A 20,118-nucleotide genomic window follows, 5' to 3' on the forward strand; every position below is an offset into this window, starting at 1 on the left:
AACAGTAACTATCTGTGTTGTTATTATTATTGTATCGTTTGGCAGTCTGGTGAGAAGCAGAAGAGATGGCTGGCATCAAACCGCGGGTGATCGCGCTGACCAAGCGCGAGGGCCAGACGTTTGGCTTCTTCCTGCGCGTGGAGAGGGACGAGGAGGGCCACCTGATCCGTAGCCTGGACATGGGGGGCGCCGCTGAGCTGGCCGGCCTCAAGGACGGGGACCGCATCATCCGGGTCAACGGCGTCTTCGTGGACAACATGGAGCATGCCCAGGTACTGTAACTGGAGACAAGGGTGGTCCTTTTGGATAGGCCATTGTAGACGGAAATACACAATATCTTGAATTTGTGCCAAAAGAAACCATTTTCACCAATGATTGCATCAGAAGCCTGATGCATTTATACATTAATAGAGTAGTTAACAGTTAATAAAATTGAGCAGTACTCAGTAATTCTTACCCTTTATATGACAATGGCATACAGTGGTGCTCATATGTTTACATACCCCAGCAGAATATACGCTTTCTCTGCGATTTCTCACAAAATATGAAGGATTACACAAAACCTTTTTTTTCACCCATGGCTAGTGACTAGCTTAAGACATTTATCAGCAATATTCTGTGTTTACTCTTTCAAAAGCATGATCACAACCCAAACTACCCAAATGACCCTGTTCAAAAGTTTACATACCCTAGTTTCTGATGCTGAATATGGCCCTGTTTAACATCAGGGACCGCTCTAAATTGTTTGTGGTAGTTGTGGATGAGGCTCTTAATGTTCTCAGATGACAAAACAGCACATTCTTCCTGGCAGAATGGTTGTTTCCTATAATATATTTGGGCGTCTTGCTGGAACCTCACATTTGAGGTTTCCCCTGAGTGGCTGAATGATGTTGAGATCAGGAGAGTGAGATGGTCGCTCAAAAACCTTCATTTCATTCTTTCTGAAGCTAATGAAGGGTTGATTTGGCTTTCTGTGTCGAAATATTGTCATGTTGGCACCGTTGGAATTTCAATTCAGAAATGCAATATGAGGAGTTTGGTTGGAATCAAGCCAATGGGCAAGGGAATCATTGCGTTGCAATGATCATTGCAAGGGAAATTGTTCAGGAGGCATAGGACAACCAAAAAATAACTTCAGGTGAAATATAGGACAACATGAAAAAATGTTTTAAACTGTACAGGAAAGAGGCACTTGAGGAAAGATGGGCTATTGGGGGTTGCCAGGAGAAAGACATTACTACAAAAATGCAAACATGTTATTTTGCATAATGACACACCAAATAACACAGTGAGAAGCATAAAAATGCCTGTGACAAGGTCATTTGGAAAAATGAGATCAATATGGAACTTTTTTCAGCCACTATTAACAGTACCATTTGGAGAACAGTCAACGGAGCCTATGATGAAAGTTACACCATCCCTTATGTGAAACATGGTTATGGACCACTGATATCATGGGGACATTTGAGTTACAAATGCACTACACTTTTGGTCCATACTCTCAGAATGATTAATACATTGCCCTGTGAAAAATACTGGAGGAAACTTGACACTCATCAGCCTTGAAACTGCACATGGTCCATTGTTTGGACATGCCAACATGGCAATATTTCAGCACAGAAAGCCAAATCAACCCGTCATTAGCTTCAGAAAGAATAAAATGAAGTTTTTGAGCGACCGTCTCACTCTCCTGATCTCAACATCATTCAGCCACTCAGAGGAAACCTCAAATGTGAGGTTCCAGCAAGACACCCAAAGATATTATAGGAAACAACCATTCTGCCAGGAAGAATGTGCTGTTTTGTCAACTGAGAACATTAAGAGCCTTATCCACAACTACCACAAACAATTTAGAGCGGTCCCTGATGTTAAACAGGGCCATATGCAGCATCAGAAACTAGGGTATGTAAACTTTTGAACAGGGTCATTTGGGTAGTTTGGGTTGTGATCATGCTTTTGAAAGAGTAAACACAGAATATTGCTAATAAATATCTTAAGCTAGTCACTAGCAATGAATGAAAAAAAAGGTTTTGTGTAATCCTTCATATTTTGTGAGAAATCGCCAAGAAAGCGTATATTCTGCTGGGGTATGTAAACATATGAGCACCACTGTATCTCAGCAGTATTTCCACAGTCTGTACAAGTTCTGCCTTTTATCTTTGTGGAGAGTGAGTGGAGCTCACAAAGCTGTGCGGAACTATAGGTCTGGTAGTGGTGAGAGTCTGACTTGTGGAGAGCATACACAGCACAGAGAAATGGAATTGGGTTTATTGTGCAGATTATGTACCTTCTACGGGACAATATGGTGTCATAGCATCAAGGATCCTTTTGGTACCCTTTAATTTGTAGAAAGGTGTTTTCCACCCCTATCACCACATTACCTTGGGAGGCACAGCATATTATATGAAACACTTGGTAGGCCTATATAACAGTTCTGCAAAGACTTACTGCCTGTGTAACAGGCTTAGGTACAGAGTAGTACCTTTACTCCTCTGTGTGTAAAATATGCCCAATTAATGCTTCTCACCTGGAGGGGAAGTGGTACAAGCTGAAAAACAGAATTTACCTGATGTCCGCCACATAATGCAGTCTTGGAAAGCTGTGAAGCGAGCAGAGATTAATAGTTAATTTCTGTTGGAATGGTGTGGTTCCCAAACTTTTTCAGTGGGCACCCTCTTTTGGACTGAAGAACATTTTCGAAATGACTCCAACCACCATAGTCCTAGCCTAGCAATGGATTTGTAACAATATTAGCGGACAAACTGTTAAGAAGAAATCGAACGATATTAATGGACCAAAAAATTGTCCTGGTGGTCCCCCAGTTTGGGAACCACGGGAAGGCACAGTCTGGTAAAATGAGACTAGTGTAGTGTGTTCCATCATCCCTAGTTAGTGGGATATGTGCTACAGGAGCCCAGCAAACTAACTTTGAAATTGTTGGTGGCAACATTACAAATGGAAAGGAAATACATTACCAGGAATGTTTATTTAATTTCTCCCTGGGGATCAATAAAGTTACTCTACTTTACGCAACAGTACATCTTATGTAGCCTCTTAATGCAAATGGGCACTTGCCTATACACTCTTTGCTGAAAACACTCAATACGACAATGCAAGGAGTATTAGGTAACCAATAAAGACTTGGTCATTACCATTTTCGGGACAATAAGGATTACACAGGCTCTGCATTAAGGGGTTAAGGTTCTTGTTAAGTAGGTACACTTAAACAAAGATTTATAACACCACGCAACACACTACATCCTCGCACTGCACCATATGGTTTAGGGTTAGATCTGTATCATACTGTAGTGTAAGTACTGTACATACTATTCCTTGTGTAATATTGAACATGAACTGTTTCGGTTTCATTGACTAACATTAATGACGAAGTAGCCTACAGTCTGACGACAAGTGTGGTAATTCCCAGTAATACTAATCATAAAACCAGCAGAGAAAATTTCCCCCAGTGTTTGCATAGTCTGGTACTGTAAAGTAAACGCTCTGTGCTTTATCAGCCTGAAGCACAGCCTACCTACCAACTACTTCCCCCATGCCACTATTTCTTTCTCTAACGTCACGGTGAGTTTATCTGAAACACAAACAGCCTGGCTCGCTTGGCGTTGAGTGTAGTTAGCTCCGAATACTCAAGACTAAACGTGATTGTACAAAAAAAAATCAACAATTACATCATGCTCTGCGGAGGTGTGAGTCACTTGAGATTTGATGTCCTGGTGTCCTGTGTTTAGGTGGCGGAACTGGTGAGGAAGAGTGGGATGTCAGTGAACTTTCACGTCCTTGGAGAGGCTGCCTACAAGGAGGCGAAAGAGAAGGGATGGGACATGGGAGAGATTCCCCGTCAGAACGTCATGAACGGGGCTGCCACAGGCCCAGCCGTCAAGCCCAAGCTCTGCTACCTCCTCAAGTCCACCTCAGGCTACCAGTTCTCTCTGAAGAGTGTGAAAGGCACGTCAAGGAATACCAGTAAACTCGTTGGAGTTTGAGCCTTTACATATTTGTGGCTTAATTGTTCCTGGTGTCGAAATGATTGATGGATTTGTTTGTTAATTACATTTTTATTCCATATATTGTGGAAATACAGTTTTTTCCTCATTAAGCATATTATCTGTAAAATCCTATTATGTTTAGCTTAAGTTTAGTAAGTGCATTAGAGATAATTAAGGCTTTACTTGTGAATCACATTATATTACATTTGGATGTGGATAACAGCGTCTGCCAAATTTAATGCAATGAATGACTTCTCTTCTGACTGACAAGGAAGATAGGCCTTAAGGAAAATGATCATTTTGAGACATTGAGGTTTTGTTTGTGAATCGATATGTTCTGACTGACAGGGGGGCATTAGAAAGTCAGCAAGGCATTTGTGAGACATTGAGGCCAAGTTTGTTTGCGAATAGCTGTCTTCTGACGGACAGGGGAGAAAGGCCTAAAGTTAGCTAAGCATCTTTAAACATCAAAGCTTTCTTTGTGAATGGGTGTCTCTTCTGACCACCAGGGGAGAAAGGCCTGTTCATGATGGATGTGACCAAGGGGGGCTCGGCTGACACAGCAGGGGTCAAGGACAACGATCGCATCCTGGAGGTCAACGGGGAAAATGTGGAGGACGCCACCCATGAGAAAGTCGTAGAGAAGGTACCTAAGAGGGGAAGCCAAAACAAACCCTACAACTGATAATGTCCTCCAAAGCAACCTTCACAAAGTGTGTTGTTGTTAGGGCCATCTTTGTCTACAATAAGCAAAATTAAGTATCCTGATCCAGGATTTCAACTCTGGATTTTAGCTCACGTTAATTCTCAATTTTTCTACTCACCCTCAAACTCTAATAAAAAAAGTTAAAAGTCTAAAAATCTAGACTAGAGGCCTTGATTCATCCGTCCTAATAAAATACTGGCATGTTGTTGGCAGGTAAAGGCCTCGGGCAACACTGTGATGTTCTTGCTGATAGACCAGGAAACGGATCGACACTTCAAAAACAAGCGCATCGCCCTGGTGTCATCCCTCGCCACTGTAAAACATCTCCCCTACAAACCACGCATCGCAGATTTGACCAAAGGCTCCGACGGTTATGGTTTCTACCTAAGGAAAGAGCCGAAAATGTCAGGTGAGCTTTGGGATGGTCCGCTTGCCCACTGGCATTTCAGCTGCCTTCCTGACGTATGAAGTTTCTGCCTGGGTTAAACATAAACGATAAAGTGGCATTTTGTTTACATTTGCCCGCACTGTCAGAATTTGAAAGGCTTAGGAGGTCATGGAAGGGGTTGAGAGGGAGGGACTGGGATGCTTGGATGTACGTACCATTTTGAAATGTCAGAGGTTCTCCAGCAGAGTGTGTGTGTGTGTGTGTGGGGGGGGGGGGAATCATTGGGTAAATACCCCATTAGACACACACAGTAAACATCCAGTGTTAATTCAGCATCTAGAGAGTACTCAGGGATCCAAATACCAATAGTTGAAGATGTTACATTGAGTGCTGAATTAACACTGACTTTACCTTTACTGTGAAGGGGTTGTAATTCCGGAATACCAAAACATCTCCCCAAATCCAATGCAAAAAAAAAAAAAACGTGAAAAACGTGTCAATTGCAAAACGTATTATTGTTGTTGTTGTTGTTGTTGTTGTTGTTATTTTCTATGATTCTTTATTCACAACTGTCATCAATGCTTTCCTTCTTTCTAGGTCACTTCATAAAGGACATCGACCGTGGCGGCCCTGCGGAGAAGGCTGGCCTGAAAGACATGGACCGGCTTGTGGCCGTGGCTGGGGTGTCGGTGGACAACTGCAACCACGACCAGGTGGTGGACAAGATCAGGCAGGGAGGAAACAAGTGCTGCCTCCTAGTGGTGGACTCCGAAACAGACAAGATGTACAAACTGGTGAGTGAGTGAGTGAGTGAGTGAGTGAGTGAGTGAGTGAGTGAGTGAGTGAGTGAGTGAGTGAGTGAGTGAGTGAGTGAGTAAGCAGGGGCTTTGCACCAAAAACATACATCGGCTTAGAAATAAGCATCAGATTTGGTATAGAGTGTAGGCCAAAAGTTTGGACACACCTTCTCATTTAATGCATCCTCTTTATTGTCATGGCTATTGATGGTATATTGTAGATATTCGTGGACATGAACACATGTAGCTCGTTTCCACTGCACGTATTTTCACGGTATAGCACACCTCAGCATCCAACATTTTGCTTTTCGACTTGCGCTCAACTTGGCTCCCATCAGCTCCAAATCCAGCTTGCCGGCTGAAGCGATCTAAACGGTGTGTTGACTCCCAGCTCACTGATTGGTCAAAAGGCTTTGGTGTGTTAAGGCCTGTATAGTTTTATAGAGACTGACCAAACTGGTGAGTGAGGGGCTCAAGTGCATATGTGTTTGAGCTGAAATTGTAGTACGTACGTTTTGAGATCATTCAACCTTGTTCAGCATTTGACACCAACATATCTGAGATTCTGCGCATGGATATGTTTCTTTCACTAACAAACTTTGAATAGGTAGCATAAGGTGTTAATATACAACTAGAAGAATGGCATGGTTTGGGATAAATACTGTTACACAGTGCTGCACCAGACATAGTAAACTGACAAAGTATTTTGTTCTTCATCAATATTGCAGTGTGTAGCAACTGTTTTAATTATAGTTTTAATCCAATAGGCCCTATGTTGTTTTATTTTCCTCCTCTACAGGGCAAGGTGTCCCCTCTCCTCTTCTGGGAGGAGACTCAAGCATCTAAACCTGAACCAGCCAAAACCCCAGAGCCCAAACCTGCTACTCCTCCTCCATCTTACAAACCTGAACCCACACCAGCAGTCGTGCCCGTGCCTGTGCCCACTCCCTGCCCAGTGCCCCCACCCGCAGACGACTATAAGCCTAAACTGTGCCGGATGGTGAAAGCTCCTTCTGGGTTCGGCTTCCACCTGAACGGCATCCAAGGAGTGCCAGGACAGTACATCAAAGAGGTACAGTACACACCGACACGCACGCACACACACACACACTGAATATTGTATGTGTACTGCGTCTGTCATACTTTGTCTATGACATAGTCCATGCCAATCTGTAAAGGTATGCATTGCATATACAGTAGTCTGTGATGTGAATGATTCCACCAGGCATTTGTTAGACAGACTGCAGTTGCACCTGTTGATCATTTTAGTTTACCATGGCTTCCATCATAAGGATTATTAATTTACCACTAAACGCCTTTCACTTTCCACTAAGTTGTAGATGCTGCAGCTAATCAGTCTGATATTGTCCATTGCATACTGCTGCTGTCATACTGTGGGGACCCGCTAGGGAGGCCATTGCTCACATGAGATGAGACTGTCTTATATAGAGAAAATTTGTCCATGTTACATGAACATTTTTGATTGATTCATTGGTTAATAGATTGATTGATTGAATGACTAGGTAACCCTAGCTCTAATTACAATGACAAATGGCGATCTTTGCTTTGCGGTGTGCACTACCCCTATTCCAACACAACATCCACCATTTACAGGTGGTGAAGGATGGCGCAGCAGACAAGGCGGGCCTGGAGGACGATGACATGGTAGTGGAGGTGAACGGCAAGAACGTGGAAGGCGCCACGCATGAGGAAGTGGTGAACATGATCCGCAACACCGGAGACACGCTGGTGCTCCTAGTGGCCGGAAGGACTACCTACGACCACCTGAAGGCCTCTGGGGTGGCCATCACCACTGCCCTGCTGGGAGTCGAGGTCGCTAGGCCCCCCAGCCCGAAGCTCCCAGAACCCGCTCGGCCTCCAAGCCCAAAGCTCCCGGAACCCGCTCGGCCTCCAAGCCCAAAGCTCCCGGAACCTGCTCGGTCTCCAAGCCCAAAGCTACCAGAGCCACCTGCTCCACCCAGCCCAAAGCTACCAGAATCACCCAGGCCTGCCAGCCCCAAACTCCCTGAGCCAGTTGCCCCACCCAGCCCAAAGCTTCCAGAATCACCCAGGTCTGCCAGCCCAAAACTCCCTGCCCCACCCAGCCCAAAACTTCCAGATTCACCCAGGTCTGCCAGTCCAGTTGCCCCACCCAGCCCAAAGCTTCCAGATTCACCCAGGTCTGCCAGTCCAGTTGCCCCACCCAGCCCAAAGCTTCCAGAACCACCCAGGGCTCCCAGCCCAAAACTCCCTGAGGAACCCAGGCCTCCAAGCCCAAAGCTCCCAGAGCCAAGATCCGCCAGCCCACAGGAGGAAAAGAAGGAGGACAAGAAGGAAGAGAAAGTCGCGGAGAAAGAGGCTGCCCGACCGGACACACCTCCCCAGCCACGTGCAAGAGTGAGTGTTATCACACAGCATAGTTCCAGTATTTTACATGTTAATTCTTGAAGAAACGGTTATGATGAGAACCCTGCGTTTCAGATAACAAATGTTAAAAGTATTCTGCGTTGTTTGATCAGATTACTTATCATGTTCAACTAGTCTGTTCAACTAGTAATCTGCTGTCAACATTTTGATCCAAGGTGTTGCCACCTGTCCCGGTTTTACCTGATTACATATACATATACACGTACATAAATACATATATTTTCTCTGACACTGAATGAAGAATGCCAATGATTACAAGAAAAAGTGCCAATTGATTGTGGCAAAACGTTCAGATTTATCTTGGACAGAGGTGGCAACCCTATTCATTCAACTTTATGTGGCCTAAGTGCTCCCCCATGAAAAGTACCGTAACTTTAACACGTCTTATTTCCCCATCCGCTTTTTATAGGACATGATATAACACGTTTAACCACTGTTGCTAAAGCCTTTCCGACAGATGGTCCTGTTTGCTTACTTATGGCCTACTTTTATGTTCACCACCTTGATATTCCTCTTTGTTCTCTTCCAGACACCATCTGCATCGTCATCTTCAGGCGAAAGTTTGGACGAACAACTTTAATTATTTAACATCAGTGTCTACAAATATTGTTATTGGTTAATTTACTCTTTAAATGTTATTTCTACAGAACAGAGTTAAGCTACCTGACAGAAAAATGTTGATCAGAAGTAATTTCAAAAACTTTGTCAAGGTTGTATTTATAAAGTATTTTCCACTACACAGTATCTGAGGTCTGGTAAGCTGAAACTACGTCGATGATGTCGACAATGTTCAAAGTGCTCTTGTAGGGACAAATAATCTGATCTGTTGAGCCCTGACAAGATAACACTATCAACAGATGAGAGCAATAAACATTTCAATAATTGGCACCAGCCCTTGTACATTGATATCATATATGCATGCTGTGTTAGTTTGCAGTACGTTGACAGCCCTTATTTTCAGGGAGTCACATGTTAAGAGATTAAGAAACGTGAATGATTAGTCATTCAATTCACTCCATATAAAAAATAATTTTGTTGTATTATTAAACTGGGGCAGAGGTAGCCTGGAATGATTCGAGACCGCTAAATCAACGAGATGAGGTTGTGTCAAGAGACTGTTGTGGTGATCTTATGATTGCCCAGAGGGCGTTTGTCAAGGAAGCTTCTTCGGATTGTTGCCTGAACCACTCCAGATGTTCTATTTTTGTGATGAATGCGGTGTTGTTAAATTAAACTGATTTCCTTGCCAAACCGAATGCTGTATATTATTTGACCACAACCAGGTGTTCAACAGGCACTGAGAAGCTCAAACCAATGTTTAACAAAGACATATTTATTACTTTCAGAGGTGACATTTTTGTCAAAAGAAATGTTCACTCGAACTTCACTTGTTCCATGTATTATGTTTTTCTTTTTTTTTCGGAACAGCAACAAGATCCCATAGCTTTATCATTAACGACATCTTAAACCCCTTGGCTGGTTATGCTTTGTTGACAGTATTCAAGAAAGAGAAAACAAAATATACAATAAACAGAGTCACTGGCTACTGATACAGAGCCAGTGTAATGAACTCTGAGGTGAAGCGAAGAGGTCTCCGTTGCAGTTCAAAGGCAGCAATTTTACCACAAGAACACTTTAGCAGGGCCAGTGTCTCCATTCAAATTGCATTTTTGATCCAGAATCATGGTCCGTGTTAACCTGTCCAATAACAACAATCTTAATGGGTTTCAATAAAATGGCCCCTGAAACATACCAGGCGGCATTGTAGAAACCTTTATGTTCCTAGTGCAATGAACCCAAAGATAGAGCAGAAAGAGAAACAGAGAAAGCGTCTAAGAGTGAGGAAGTGACCAAAAGAGAAAGAAAAAGCACAAGAGAGTAGTGCTCAATGATCAGTAGTCTTTGCTGAGACCATGATGGCGACAATAAGCGACAAACATCAGTGATTTTGTTTGTTATTTGTGTGAGAACGGAGAACTGGTCTGATATAATGAAGGAGTAGTGAATTTAAGGCTTAAAGCTATTTATGCCAGCAGTAGCAATAGTACAAGCCTGGCCTTCATTCGCCCTTTCAGTGGATCTCACCCAAGAGGATACATGAAATAAAAAAATAAAATTAAAACTCAGATCACAAAGAAAATGAAATAAGTCAATAAAATGAAAGAAAATAATTTGGATCTACAGTGGACCTCTTTAAAAACTTTACTCGTTTGAATGATTTTTTCCTCCATCCAAACTGAATTACTTCTGTTAACCCCGAGGAGTCCCTTACCGAACCCGCACAGGGCCTGCAGTACATGTGCCCTGAGCTTAATCACTGCAGTAGGCCGGCTTCTCAGGAAGCCACGGCACAACAGGCCTTATCCTTTTGAACACCACAAGGTTGCCATCAACATTAAAACAGCCACCTTCAAGTAAAAAAGAGGAGGGTGAAGAGCACTTCACAAACATCACGTAAGGAGCTTTTGTGATGAAAACTATCAATCAAAGAGGGGGGGGGGGGGGGGGGGGTGATGAACAGAAAATTAACAGCAGTCTGTCCAACCACAAAAATCAAAACTTCAAAAAGTTAAAAAAAAGGAGGCTTGGGTGCGTATACTGTATGTTCAAGTGTGTGTATGTGTGTGTGTGTGTGTGTGTGTGTGTGTGTGTGGATGTAAACATTAATCCGTTTCCCATCCCCCCCAAAATGTCCTGATCATCAGAGGTTCATGTGTTTCTCTGGTGCCTGCTTGTGTGCAAGGTAGAGGAAGAGGATGCTGGACAGGGCACTGACGAGGAAGATGACGTCAAACCAGCGGTGGTAGAAGTTGAACTGGAGCTCGCCCAGCACCTCTGTCACGATGCTGCGGTACTCCAGGGGCATGCTCATACGCATTAGCAGCACCGACGACACAAAGTACATGCCCTGCCCAAGACAAGAGAGAAGTTAAGTTAGCGTCGAACACAAATGTCATTACACCACAAAACGTTATTAGCAACACCAACGACACAAAGCACATGCCCTGGCCAAGACAAGAGAGAAGTTAAGTTAGCGTCGAACACTAATGTTATTACAGCACAACACATTAGCAGCACCGACAACACAAAGTACATGCCCTGGCCAAGACAAGAGAAAAGTTATGTTAGTCTATAATACTAATGTCATTACAGCACAACACATTATTAGCAGCACCAACGACACAAAGTACATGCCCTGGCCAAGACAAGAGAGAAGTTAAATTAGCGTTGAATACTAATGTCATAACAGCACATTAAAGATACACTGATGTATAATGCCAATATCATTAGAGCACATTAAAGACACACAGACTCACATACTGTATAGAGACAAAGATAGCTAAATGAGTAGGCGAAGACATAACTGCCCTTACAGTAGTTGCTTTGGCGAGGGTATAAGGGGAGAAGTTATGCTAATGTATATCGTGTTAATGTCATAAAGACACACAGACAAACTTATTTAGACACAGATAGACAAATGAACAGACAGATGCTGTGGTTATTTAGAGGCATGCTCATAGGCATTAGCAGCAATGACGACACAAAGTAGGCCTCCATGCCCTGGCGAACATTTGAAGAAAGAAGGGAAATGTTAACGATAAGTATCAGACAGACATACAGAAAGACATGCATCAGCAGGACAGACAGTATAGTACATCTCCTGGATAAAGATGTTGAGGGACATAATGTCAACGTCAAGACATACAGAGACAGACAAACATAATTTACACCACCAGCAGGGACAACACAAAATACATCCAGTAAGGTCAATGTATAATGTTATAAAAACAGGGCCATGCTCATGTATACAGAGGGAGAGACAACACAAAATACATGGGAATGGATGGTTTGAAAAGGGGAACTGTAATGTCAAAGAATGGCAACGATACTGACATTCAGAACACAGTGGTTACAAATAGGTGGACATCCCAAATGTCCTGGTTGGTTGTTCCAATTGGTTGGTAAGTAGCCAACTCACTGTATCAGCTGATCAAGAGGTTGATGAGCTGATTACTCAAATGACCAACCGCGCAGACAGAAATAATCACTTGATATGGCATGATTTTTTATTTAGGTCACCCAACTTATCCGTCTCTGAAAATAAAACAACAGCCAATAGGATTACACACATGTTGACCTAACCTCACAAAGTCTTACCATGATTTGAGCCAGGACGAGCACTATTACGTTGGAGGATTTACTACTTGAGATGGCGTAGAAGAACTGTGAAAGTGAAGCACATGAAGAAATTAACATTTTTATGACATCATCTCAAACACATTTTCTGTACCCATACCCAACAGTTGCTCAAAGAAAATAAGTACAGTAGTAAACATAAGTAATTGCAGCAAACCTATTTATGCTTTTTACAAACATGGACGAGGGCCAAAAGAGGTCACGTAGAACCACAGACATGTGGGCAAGGCGAGAGAACCAAGAGCGCTGGTATTTTGATAATTTAACTGCTGCAAGGCTCAAAGTACCAACACTTTAACTGGAAACCCATTACTAAGTAATGATGTACTGGCACTACTGCTACCCTTCAGTACTGCAACAGTGAATAATATGTACGTAGAGTGGACCCCTCCTTTACCAGTGGCCTAGGACTGCAATAATGATGTAACAGACTATACGGTACGTGATATGTAGTCATCTGCAGCCATCTACAAGTATACAATATAGCGAGCCCCACCTTGGTGAGGGTGATAAGCAGGCCTCGTATGGAGGTGACGATGATGATTCCCACCAGAATGAAGGAGATATGCTGCGACCAAAACTTCACCTAGGGGATCAGAGGACAAGGCAATAAGACATTTTGTTAAATCTAATTTCAAACACAGAGGCAATTTGGTACAGTACTTAACAAACATGAGAACAACAATAAAGTGTGATTCATGAATCGATCGAACTTTTCTAATACAAAACATAACTAATATATATAAATGGGATCATCTATAAAATCGGAATCCTTTAAAATGTTAAAGATATCACTGTAGCACATCTGTTTATGCTCACTGCAAAAAATCCTGTCAGTAATATGGTGTTCACCATGAACTGTAACAGGGTGTTCTTCAGGTGAGAACACTCAGAGTGTTATTGTGGTAGATACTATTACAGATAATGTTAAGTGTTTCAAAAGACCCTTAGACAAAAAACACTTAAAAACGGACGACCCCTGTGAACCCATGAGGTCATAAAGCCTTTGAGCTAAATGATTTATGCGGAATACAAGGGGAGAAATATTAAACCACTACCCAAACACCTTTTGCGTACACACCTTAAAACACTCCAGGAATGATCAACTATATTTTAACCTGCATGCACTTCTGTGTGTGTGCATGTGCGTGTGCACGTGCGCACATGAGTTAATGTGTATACCTGCGTGTGTGTCAGAGTGTGTATAATCATATGCGCATGTGCATGTGCTTACATCAAACTGGATGCCGAGGTAGTTGACAGTAATTTCAATGCCTCTGGTTACTGGATCCGTCTTGCCCACACGGTCAAAGACTATGTTGATGGTAGCCTGGAAGAGAACCCCAACCGTTTCACAAACTGAGGACAAATACTTGTGCGTTTTAAATAGAAAATGGTGTCATGTAAAGCAGTGTTTCCCAACCACTGTGCCGCGGCACACTAGTGTGCCGTGAGAGATCGCCAGGTGTGCCGTGGAAAATTCTTGGGGATTTTTTTTTTTTTTTTTTAATTCATCGTTATTATCAGCAAATAATTTCTATGTCATTTTCTAGTAGCCTAGTGTCTGCTGTTGACTGGCGTCCTAAGCATGAAATAATTCCTTATCACTAGGTGGCAGCAGGTAGCGAATTGCATTGATGTATCTTCAGTAGCCCAAACAAAAAGTGTCCATTATCAGCTGCTAGTCAAAACAATCCTCCAGACGTGACTGATAGTTAACTTTGCTAGCGCTGTTTCTTCATTAATTAGGTCAGAAAACCAAAATCCTACCCTGAAACAGATTTGTGTTTTGCTTACAACCTTACTGAAAAGTTAAACGAGTGAGGTGGTGGCATGATTAAGCACACAACGTAGTTTGTTGGTCTGCGTGCTTTCTATTCGAGTGTGAGGATGCCGAGACCCTTCAAGCCAGACTATCCAACTGCCGGTAAGCATAATTAGCCCGGTTTTAGGGAAAGAGGAAAGCGATTACCTCCCGTTACCTTGCGGGGAAACTTGCACCTTTGTCACAAACACCCCAGGCACCGTTTCCAATCAGTTTTTAATAATAATATGACCGAAATATCTTGCATTTGAAAACATGAGATTTCCGCCTTTGAGTTAATGGAGCGCTGTCAAACTGTCCGACTTCTTCTGACCGACCTCGTCCTTTTGCAGCGCTGTGATTGTGGTCAAACAGCATTTTAGGGCGGGCCTTAGCCAAAGGTGAAAGGCGCATAGGTTTCACATTAAGATTAAGTAAGTAAAATATACAGAGATTGATATTTGTACGCATCTTCATTGAAATATTACCCAAATGTTGCTACTGTCAGAATAAGCATTATTTTCTGTATTCCTGCTAATAGAATGCTTTTGGACAGAATAACAATTTGTAAATTGTAGGCCTACTTTGAAGTTTATAGCTTCTTTAAGAAGTGATCATTAAGTGCACTTTTTATTTGAAAGAGGAAATATAAAATATGACAAAAAATACAGTTTTGTGTTTGTTTGATTGCTATTCAAGACACTTTGTAGCCGCTGTAGGCTATTAACAATATAGTCATTCTTATCAGAGAATAATTTGTTTTCATTATTTCATCATTTTTGGTTGGTGGTGTGCCGCGAGATTTTTTCAAGGGAAAAAGTGTGCCTTGGCACAAAAAAGGTTGGGAAACACTGATGTAAAGCAGCGTTGCATGGCTTTTTTGTAATTTACAGAACTTGGAGCAAATGCATTTGTGTAGACTTTGTAATAAAGCACATCGTGTCTTACCATAAATATTTTCCAAACACAATAGATGGAGAAGAAATACCCCAGGAAGTTGAAGTATTTCCCCTGAAACGTCTTTGAATATTCTATTCGCTCCTACAAAAAGGAAGGGATAGAGAAGAAGAAAAAGACAGAAAAAGGAGAAAAGTCCATTTAATATTATGTTGTGTATTGGTGCTGTGTGAATCTTACATTCATTGTAAACCATTCCCTATGAAATTTCACAGCACTACAGTCCTTGGCATGTGACCGCATAAATGACTGAATTCTAAGTATCGTTCTCTGCTCACAGTCTTATGTGGACAGGTTTATGAGAGACAATAAAATATATGTGCTGTCTGTGTGCGTGTGTAGACAGTGAGAGACAGAGAGAGAGTGTGTGTGTGTGTGTGTGTGTGTGTGTGTGTGAGAGAGTGTGTGTGTGAGAGAGAGAGAGAGAGAGAGAGTGTGTGTGTGTGTGTGTGTGTGTGTGTGTGTGTGTGTGTGTGTGTGTGTGTGTGTGTGTGTGTGTGTGACCTTGGTGGAGTGGAGGTCTACAGTCTCGAGGAAGAGCTGTCTGCTGAGCTCCTCTAAAGCATCCACCTCCTGCTGGATCAGGGACAGATCTGGTCGTGCTTAAGGAATTATAACACATCTCAGCTTCTCTTCAAATCCAGTCATGATCATATGATTAATGGCCTCAATAAAAATCCCTCCAATCCCTTTTCGTAATGCATGACTTAAAAACGTATGTGGCAAAAACACACAGGCATTATATTCAAATGCAAAGACTCTACAGACAGACAGACAGACAGACAGACACACACACACACAGCTAGGCAATTAATCGAAAAATGAATCGAACCAATTACTCGTAGTAGTAGTGATAATAGCAGTGATCAACCGCATTAAATTCCTAATTATTGTCTATTATTTCGGTTATTGGGAATCAATCGTCTCCAACTCACTTCCTGTCAGCTCATCACTCTCACTGTGAGATAGTGGTACAGAAGGACCATAAAGGTATCAGAAAAAGGATACTCTCGCTGCCCGTTGGTGAAGAAGTGACACTCTTGATCATCCCCCAGAATCCTGTCTGTTTGTTTTGGTCCTCTCCGCGCTGGAACATCTGTCGCCTCGTCATAGCGATCCTGCACCACGGCAACAAACCACAACAAAAGGATCAGTTCTGATCACCTCTGATACTGTAGTCAAAAATACTTCCAAAACTTAGGATGTCAAACTCCGGCCCAGGAGCAGAATCTGGCCCGCCGGGGCATTTTATTTATCCCACGAGATCGTTTTGAATGCGTTATACAGATGGCCCACATAATATACAGCATAAATAACCCATAGCCCATGACCTGGACATCAAATTGGGTGTGTCACAGGAATACACTCGTGCAACAGACAGCCATATATGAACTGCCATGTATGTTGAGAATGAGTGTTTGTGAAATTTGACTTTTGATTTGGCCCTCAGAGAATTTGAGTTTGACACCCCTGACTTAGGACATCCCATATAACTGCAGCTTGTCCATCTCTCATCTTAAACCGAGCAGACATAAATGGGAATTAAATCATGCAGTGTGTTTTTCCTTCATTTCTGCGTGTGTGGAGAAGAAAGTGCGAGTTGCATTCTCTTACCTTTTCTTTTTGCTGACAATCATGTCCATTGTTTGAAGCAGTCTCCTCTCCAAGGCCAAGATATCACTCTCTGTCACGTTACTGCAAGGAAAGGCAAAACATTTCAACAGAATATGCAAACGTCCACATCCTCTTCATGAATCAACGAAAAAGGAATAATCTACAGCAAGACTGTCTGTCTACATTGTAGAGTAATTCTTATTCCTCAAAGAAACACTAAAGACATGGTGCCTATTTGCTACTGTTTTAGTCTAACTCCAAAAACACAGGGCTGAAAATGCAGTTTCATGAATCAATTCATTCTTTCATACACACCATATTTTTGAGTGCTTACAAAATACATAATATGTGCATGTGCAAAGGTGTGTGTAGGTTCTTACCGCAGGAAGTAAGACATGTAGGTGTAGGGACAATTAACAGCACCGAAGCCAGACAGCAGAGCCATGAGTGTGACCCCTATTACCCCGACTCGACTAATCAGTTGCTCGATGGATAGAATGCCTTAAGAAATAATACAAAAACACACAGCCATGCATCACAAACTAGACAATAAGGCCACATTATAAACTGTATGTGCACTGATCCTGTACAGTACGTAGGTCGAACTAAAGGCAGTCTTTCTTTCCTGTTAAATTTGTGCCAAAATTGTTATTATTTCTTCACAGTAGCTGAGTAGTAAGTTTACTCAGTTTATTCATTGACTATGACTAAACAATGCATATGCTTTTATGAAGTTCATACGATGTTTATTTTTAGGCTACAAGAAAACATCTGCAGAAAAAGTGCTTAAGCTTACCGTGTTTAGGGCTGAGTATGGGAAAGGGGTCCCCCAGTTTCCAGAAGAAGTACATGAATGTGAACCACACCATGCAGGCAAAAAGGAGCTTCTGCCTTTGCACTGAAACAAATGGGAAAAGTGTGTTCTGGTATAGCTAATGTTTATCACAGTATTTCTCTGGAGACTTAGCATTACCAACAAGCTGTTCACAGAGAGATGACCGCACAATAACAAGTGAGAGCTAGACATATAGCAATACCACCAAATGAAAATATTTGCCAAAACTGTGTGTAGAGATGTATATCGTATTGAGAATTAATGAAGCTACTGAGGTCAAGAGAAAAATGCACTGCAGTATGATGTACTTACACAGTCTGATATTGCTGACAACAAAGTAACCAATGTAGAAAGGCACCACAAAGATAAGAACCAGCAAAATCACATACAGGTTCAGTTTCCAATGGAAGTATCTTGACCTACAATTGCAATCAGGGAAAAAGGTGAATGAGACGTTAAGATAGCTGCAAAGGAAATATTGAGAACTCTGTATGATTGGGTTTGACACTTACGTGCTGCTAAGAGCTCCGAGGATTTCAAATATGATTAGTTCAAACATAGTGCAAGAGAAGGCGAAGGTGATTGAAAACACCACCTGGACGACATACTGTCGAACCTGCAAAGGAAACGAGTGGCACTGACTGTTATTCCCATTGTACTACGGAGAGACCAATATCATCCAATTAAGTCGAAGCAAATAACTCTGAACACATTTCACAAAACATTTTGGCTGGCAGGTGTAACCAAAATCAGATGATCACTAGAATACCACTGAATCGTACCTCATAGTCCTTGAACAGTTGTCGCATAAAGAAGAGCCAGCCGAATCCGAAGAACAACACCTACACATGTGAGACGTTCTGTTGTAAAACGTGTTCATGACTCCAATATTAACAAACTTGGTGGCAATGCATAGCAAATCGTATTACACTGTTCTAGCAAGCTGGCGAAGTGCTAACAGGTACAACATGATACTTGCCTGAGAGGTGAACATGATCACTGAGTCAACGAAGAAAGACATTTTGATGACTATGCGCCAGTCCTAATGGGATAAAACGACGCTTACACAATTTGTGGATGCAAATGACCTCTTTCACTAAATCAACTGCATATTGTAAAGATCACAATGTTGCAGTGCAGCATTGTTATCAAGCTGTCAACTTCGAAATTTACCAACGTCATCAAATGGGACGTCAACAGGTCGCACAAGATCATTTCCGTCGCATAGCTATGACACCAAGTAATTCCAACCAATCGGAAAGATGGTCTAAATTGGCATAACTGAATGATACAGAATAGAGTTCTCGAAGGAGCGCTTTGTGGAAGAAATGTGTGTTTTTGTTCTAATCTGGAATCACATTACATTATTTTTTTTATCAGAAGTGGTGGTGGTACTGTTTCATTTTAGCATTATGAGAGGGAACCATACCATTTTAGCAGCAGGGGGCAGTAGAACCACATCAAAAGGCCTCACAAGCCAATTAGTAATAGGCCTCCTAAGTTATACATAAACAAAATATTATGTATTGCATTACTTAATTAGAATGTGCAATTGTGAATACAATTGTGAATAATAGGCTCAATAAATAATATAATTCAAGACAAAGTTCCCACACAGTTTTCAGCATTTGTGTCATTAGTTTGTAGTGTGTGTGTGTGTGTGTGTGTGTGTGTGTGTGTGTGTGTGTGTGTGTGTGTGTGTGTGTGTGTGTGTGTGTGTGTGTGTGTGTGTGTGTGTGTGTGTGTGTGTGTGTGTGTGTGTGTGTGTGTGTGTGCGTGCGTGCATGTGTGAGAGAGTGCATGCGTGCGTGTATTTGGAGTTACCACAATTGTAGTCAGTCCTTGAACATAAGACTCTCCCATGGTAGTGCATGCATTTGACCCTATACCATGGCAATGCAACGTTCATTGGGAACTCATAGTTACGGTATAGGGGAAGTATGGAAATGAGCACTGAAGACCTTTTCAGACAATGGTTTAGTGAGAGCTGGTGGAGGTATGACTACAGCTCCATTAATTATTGAGGACCAACATACACATAGGCCTAGAGCAGTGATTCTCAAAGTGTGGTCCGGGGACCACTGGTGGTCCGCGACAGAGCTCAGGTGGTCCGCGAGGGCATTTCTACTTTCCCAAGACAAGCTAGAAGTAGGCTTTATCTGTAACATTATTACAAAACTAAAGACGGCTGAAGTCACATTTTACCACAATAAGACAGCCTTGTAAATGTGAATAAAAAGTAGGCTAAGTGATTTGCAGCGAAAATAGCAGTGTCAAATAAGCACCCGTCAACTGTCATTTTAGTTGACAGGTGGTCCCTGGACACATTTTGGGGGAGACAAGGTGGTCCTCGGCCTGAAAAAGTTTGAGAATCACTGCCCTAGAGGCT

General features: G+C 42.2%; 2 protein-coding genes across 2 annotated transcripts in view; one reads left to right on the top strand and one right to left on the bottom strand.

Moving 5' to 3' along the window:
* pdzk1 (PDZ domain containing 1) overlaps nucleotides 1-9,578 on the top strand; it is an 11,713-nt gene extending 2,135 nt beyond the window's left edge. The window contains exons 2-9 of the mRNA XM_063214217.1: nucleotides 46-272; nucleotides 3,747-3,963; nucleotides 4,514-4,650; nucleotides 4,924-5,119; nucleotides 5,696-5,892; nucleotides 6,695-6,967; nucleotides 7,510-8,292; nucleotides 8,852-9,578. Coding sequence (XP_063070287.1) covers nucleotides 66-272; nucleotides 3,747-3,963; nucleotides 4,514-4,650; nucleotides 4,924-5,119; nucleotides 5,696-5,892; nucleotides 6,695-6,967; nucleotides 7,510-8,292; nucleotides 8,852-8,902 — 2,061 coding nt within the window. The 5' untranslated portion in view covers nucleotides 46-65 and the 3' untranslated portion in view covers nucleotides 8,903-9,578. The remainder of the gene's footprint in view (nucleotides 1-45; nucleotides 273-3,746; nucleotides 3,964-4,513; nucleotides 4,651-4,923; nucleotides 5,120-5,695; nucleotides 5,893-6,694; nucleotides 6,968-7,509; nucleotides 8,293-8,851) is intronic.
* A 57-nt stretch (nucleotides 9,579-9,635) lies between these two features.
* On the bottom strand, nucleotides 9,636-18,909 carry si:ch73-390b10.2 (Golgi pH regulator). Its single transcript, XM_063214218.1, has 14 exons — nucleotides 18,709-18,909; nucleotides 18,512-18,571; nucleotides 18,242-18,345; nucleotides 18,042-18,148; nucleotides 17,691-17,792; nucleotides 17,275-17,395; nucleotides 16,895-16,975; nucleotides 16,289-16,398; nucleotides 15,785-15,873; nucleotides 15,272-15,364; nucleotides 13,754-13,849; nucleotides 13,016-13,105; nucleotides 12,481-12,546; nucleotides 9,636-11,230 (listed from the first exon to the last, which is right to left on the bottom strand). Exons 1-14 carry the CDS (start codon nucleotides 18,748-18,750, stop codon nucleotides 11,024-11,026), a joined length of 1,368 nt encoding a protein of 455 aa, XP_063070288.1. The 5' UTR covers nucleotides 18,751-18,909; the 3' UTR covers nucleotides 9,636-11,023.
* Between the last annotated feature and the right edge of the window lie 1,209 nt (nucleotides 18,910-20,118).

The sequence above is a fragment of the Engraulis encrasicolus genome, chromosome 13 (assembly GCF_034702125.1).
Source record: "Engraulis encrasicolus isolate BLACKSEA-1 chromosome 13, IST_EnEncr_1.0, whole genome shotgun sequence".
Lineage (NCBI taxonomy): Eukaryota > Metazoa > Chordata > Actinopteri > Clupeiformes > Engraulidae > Engraulis > Engraulis encrasicolus.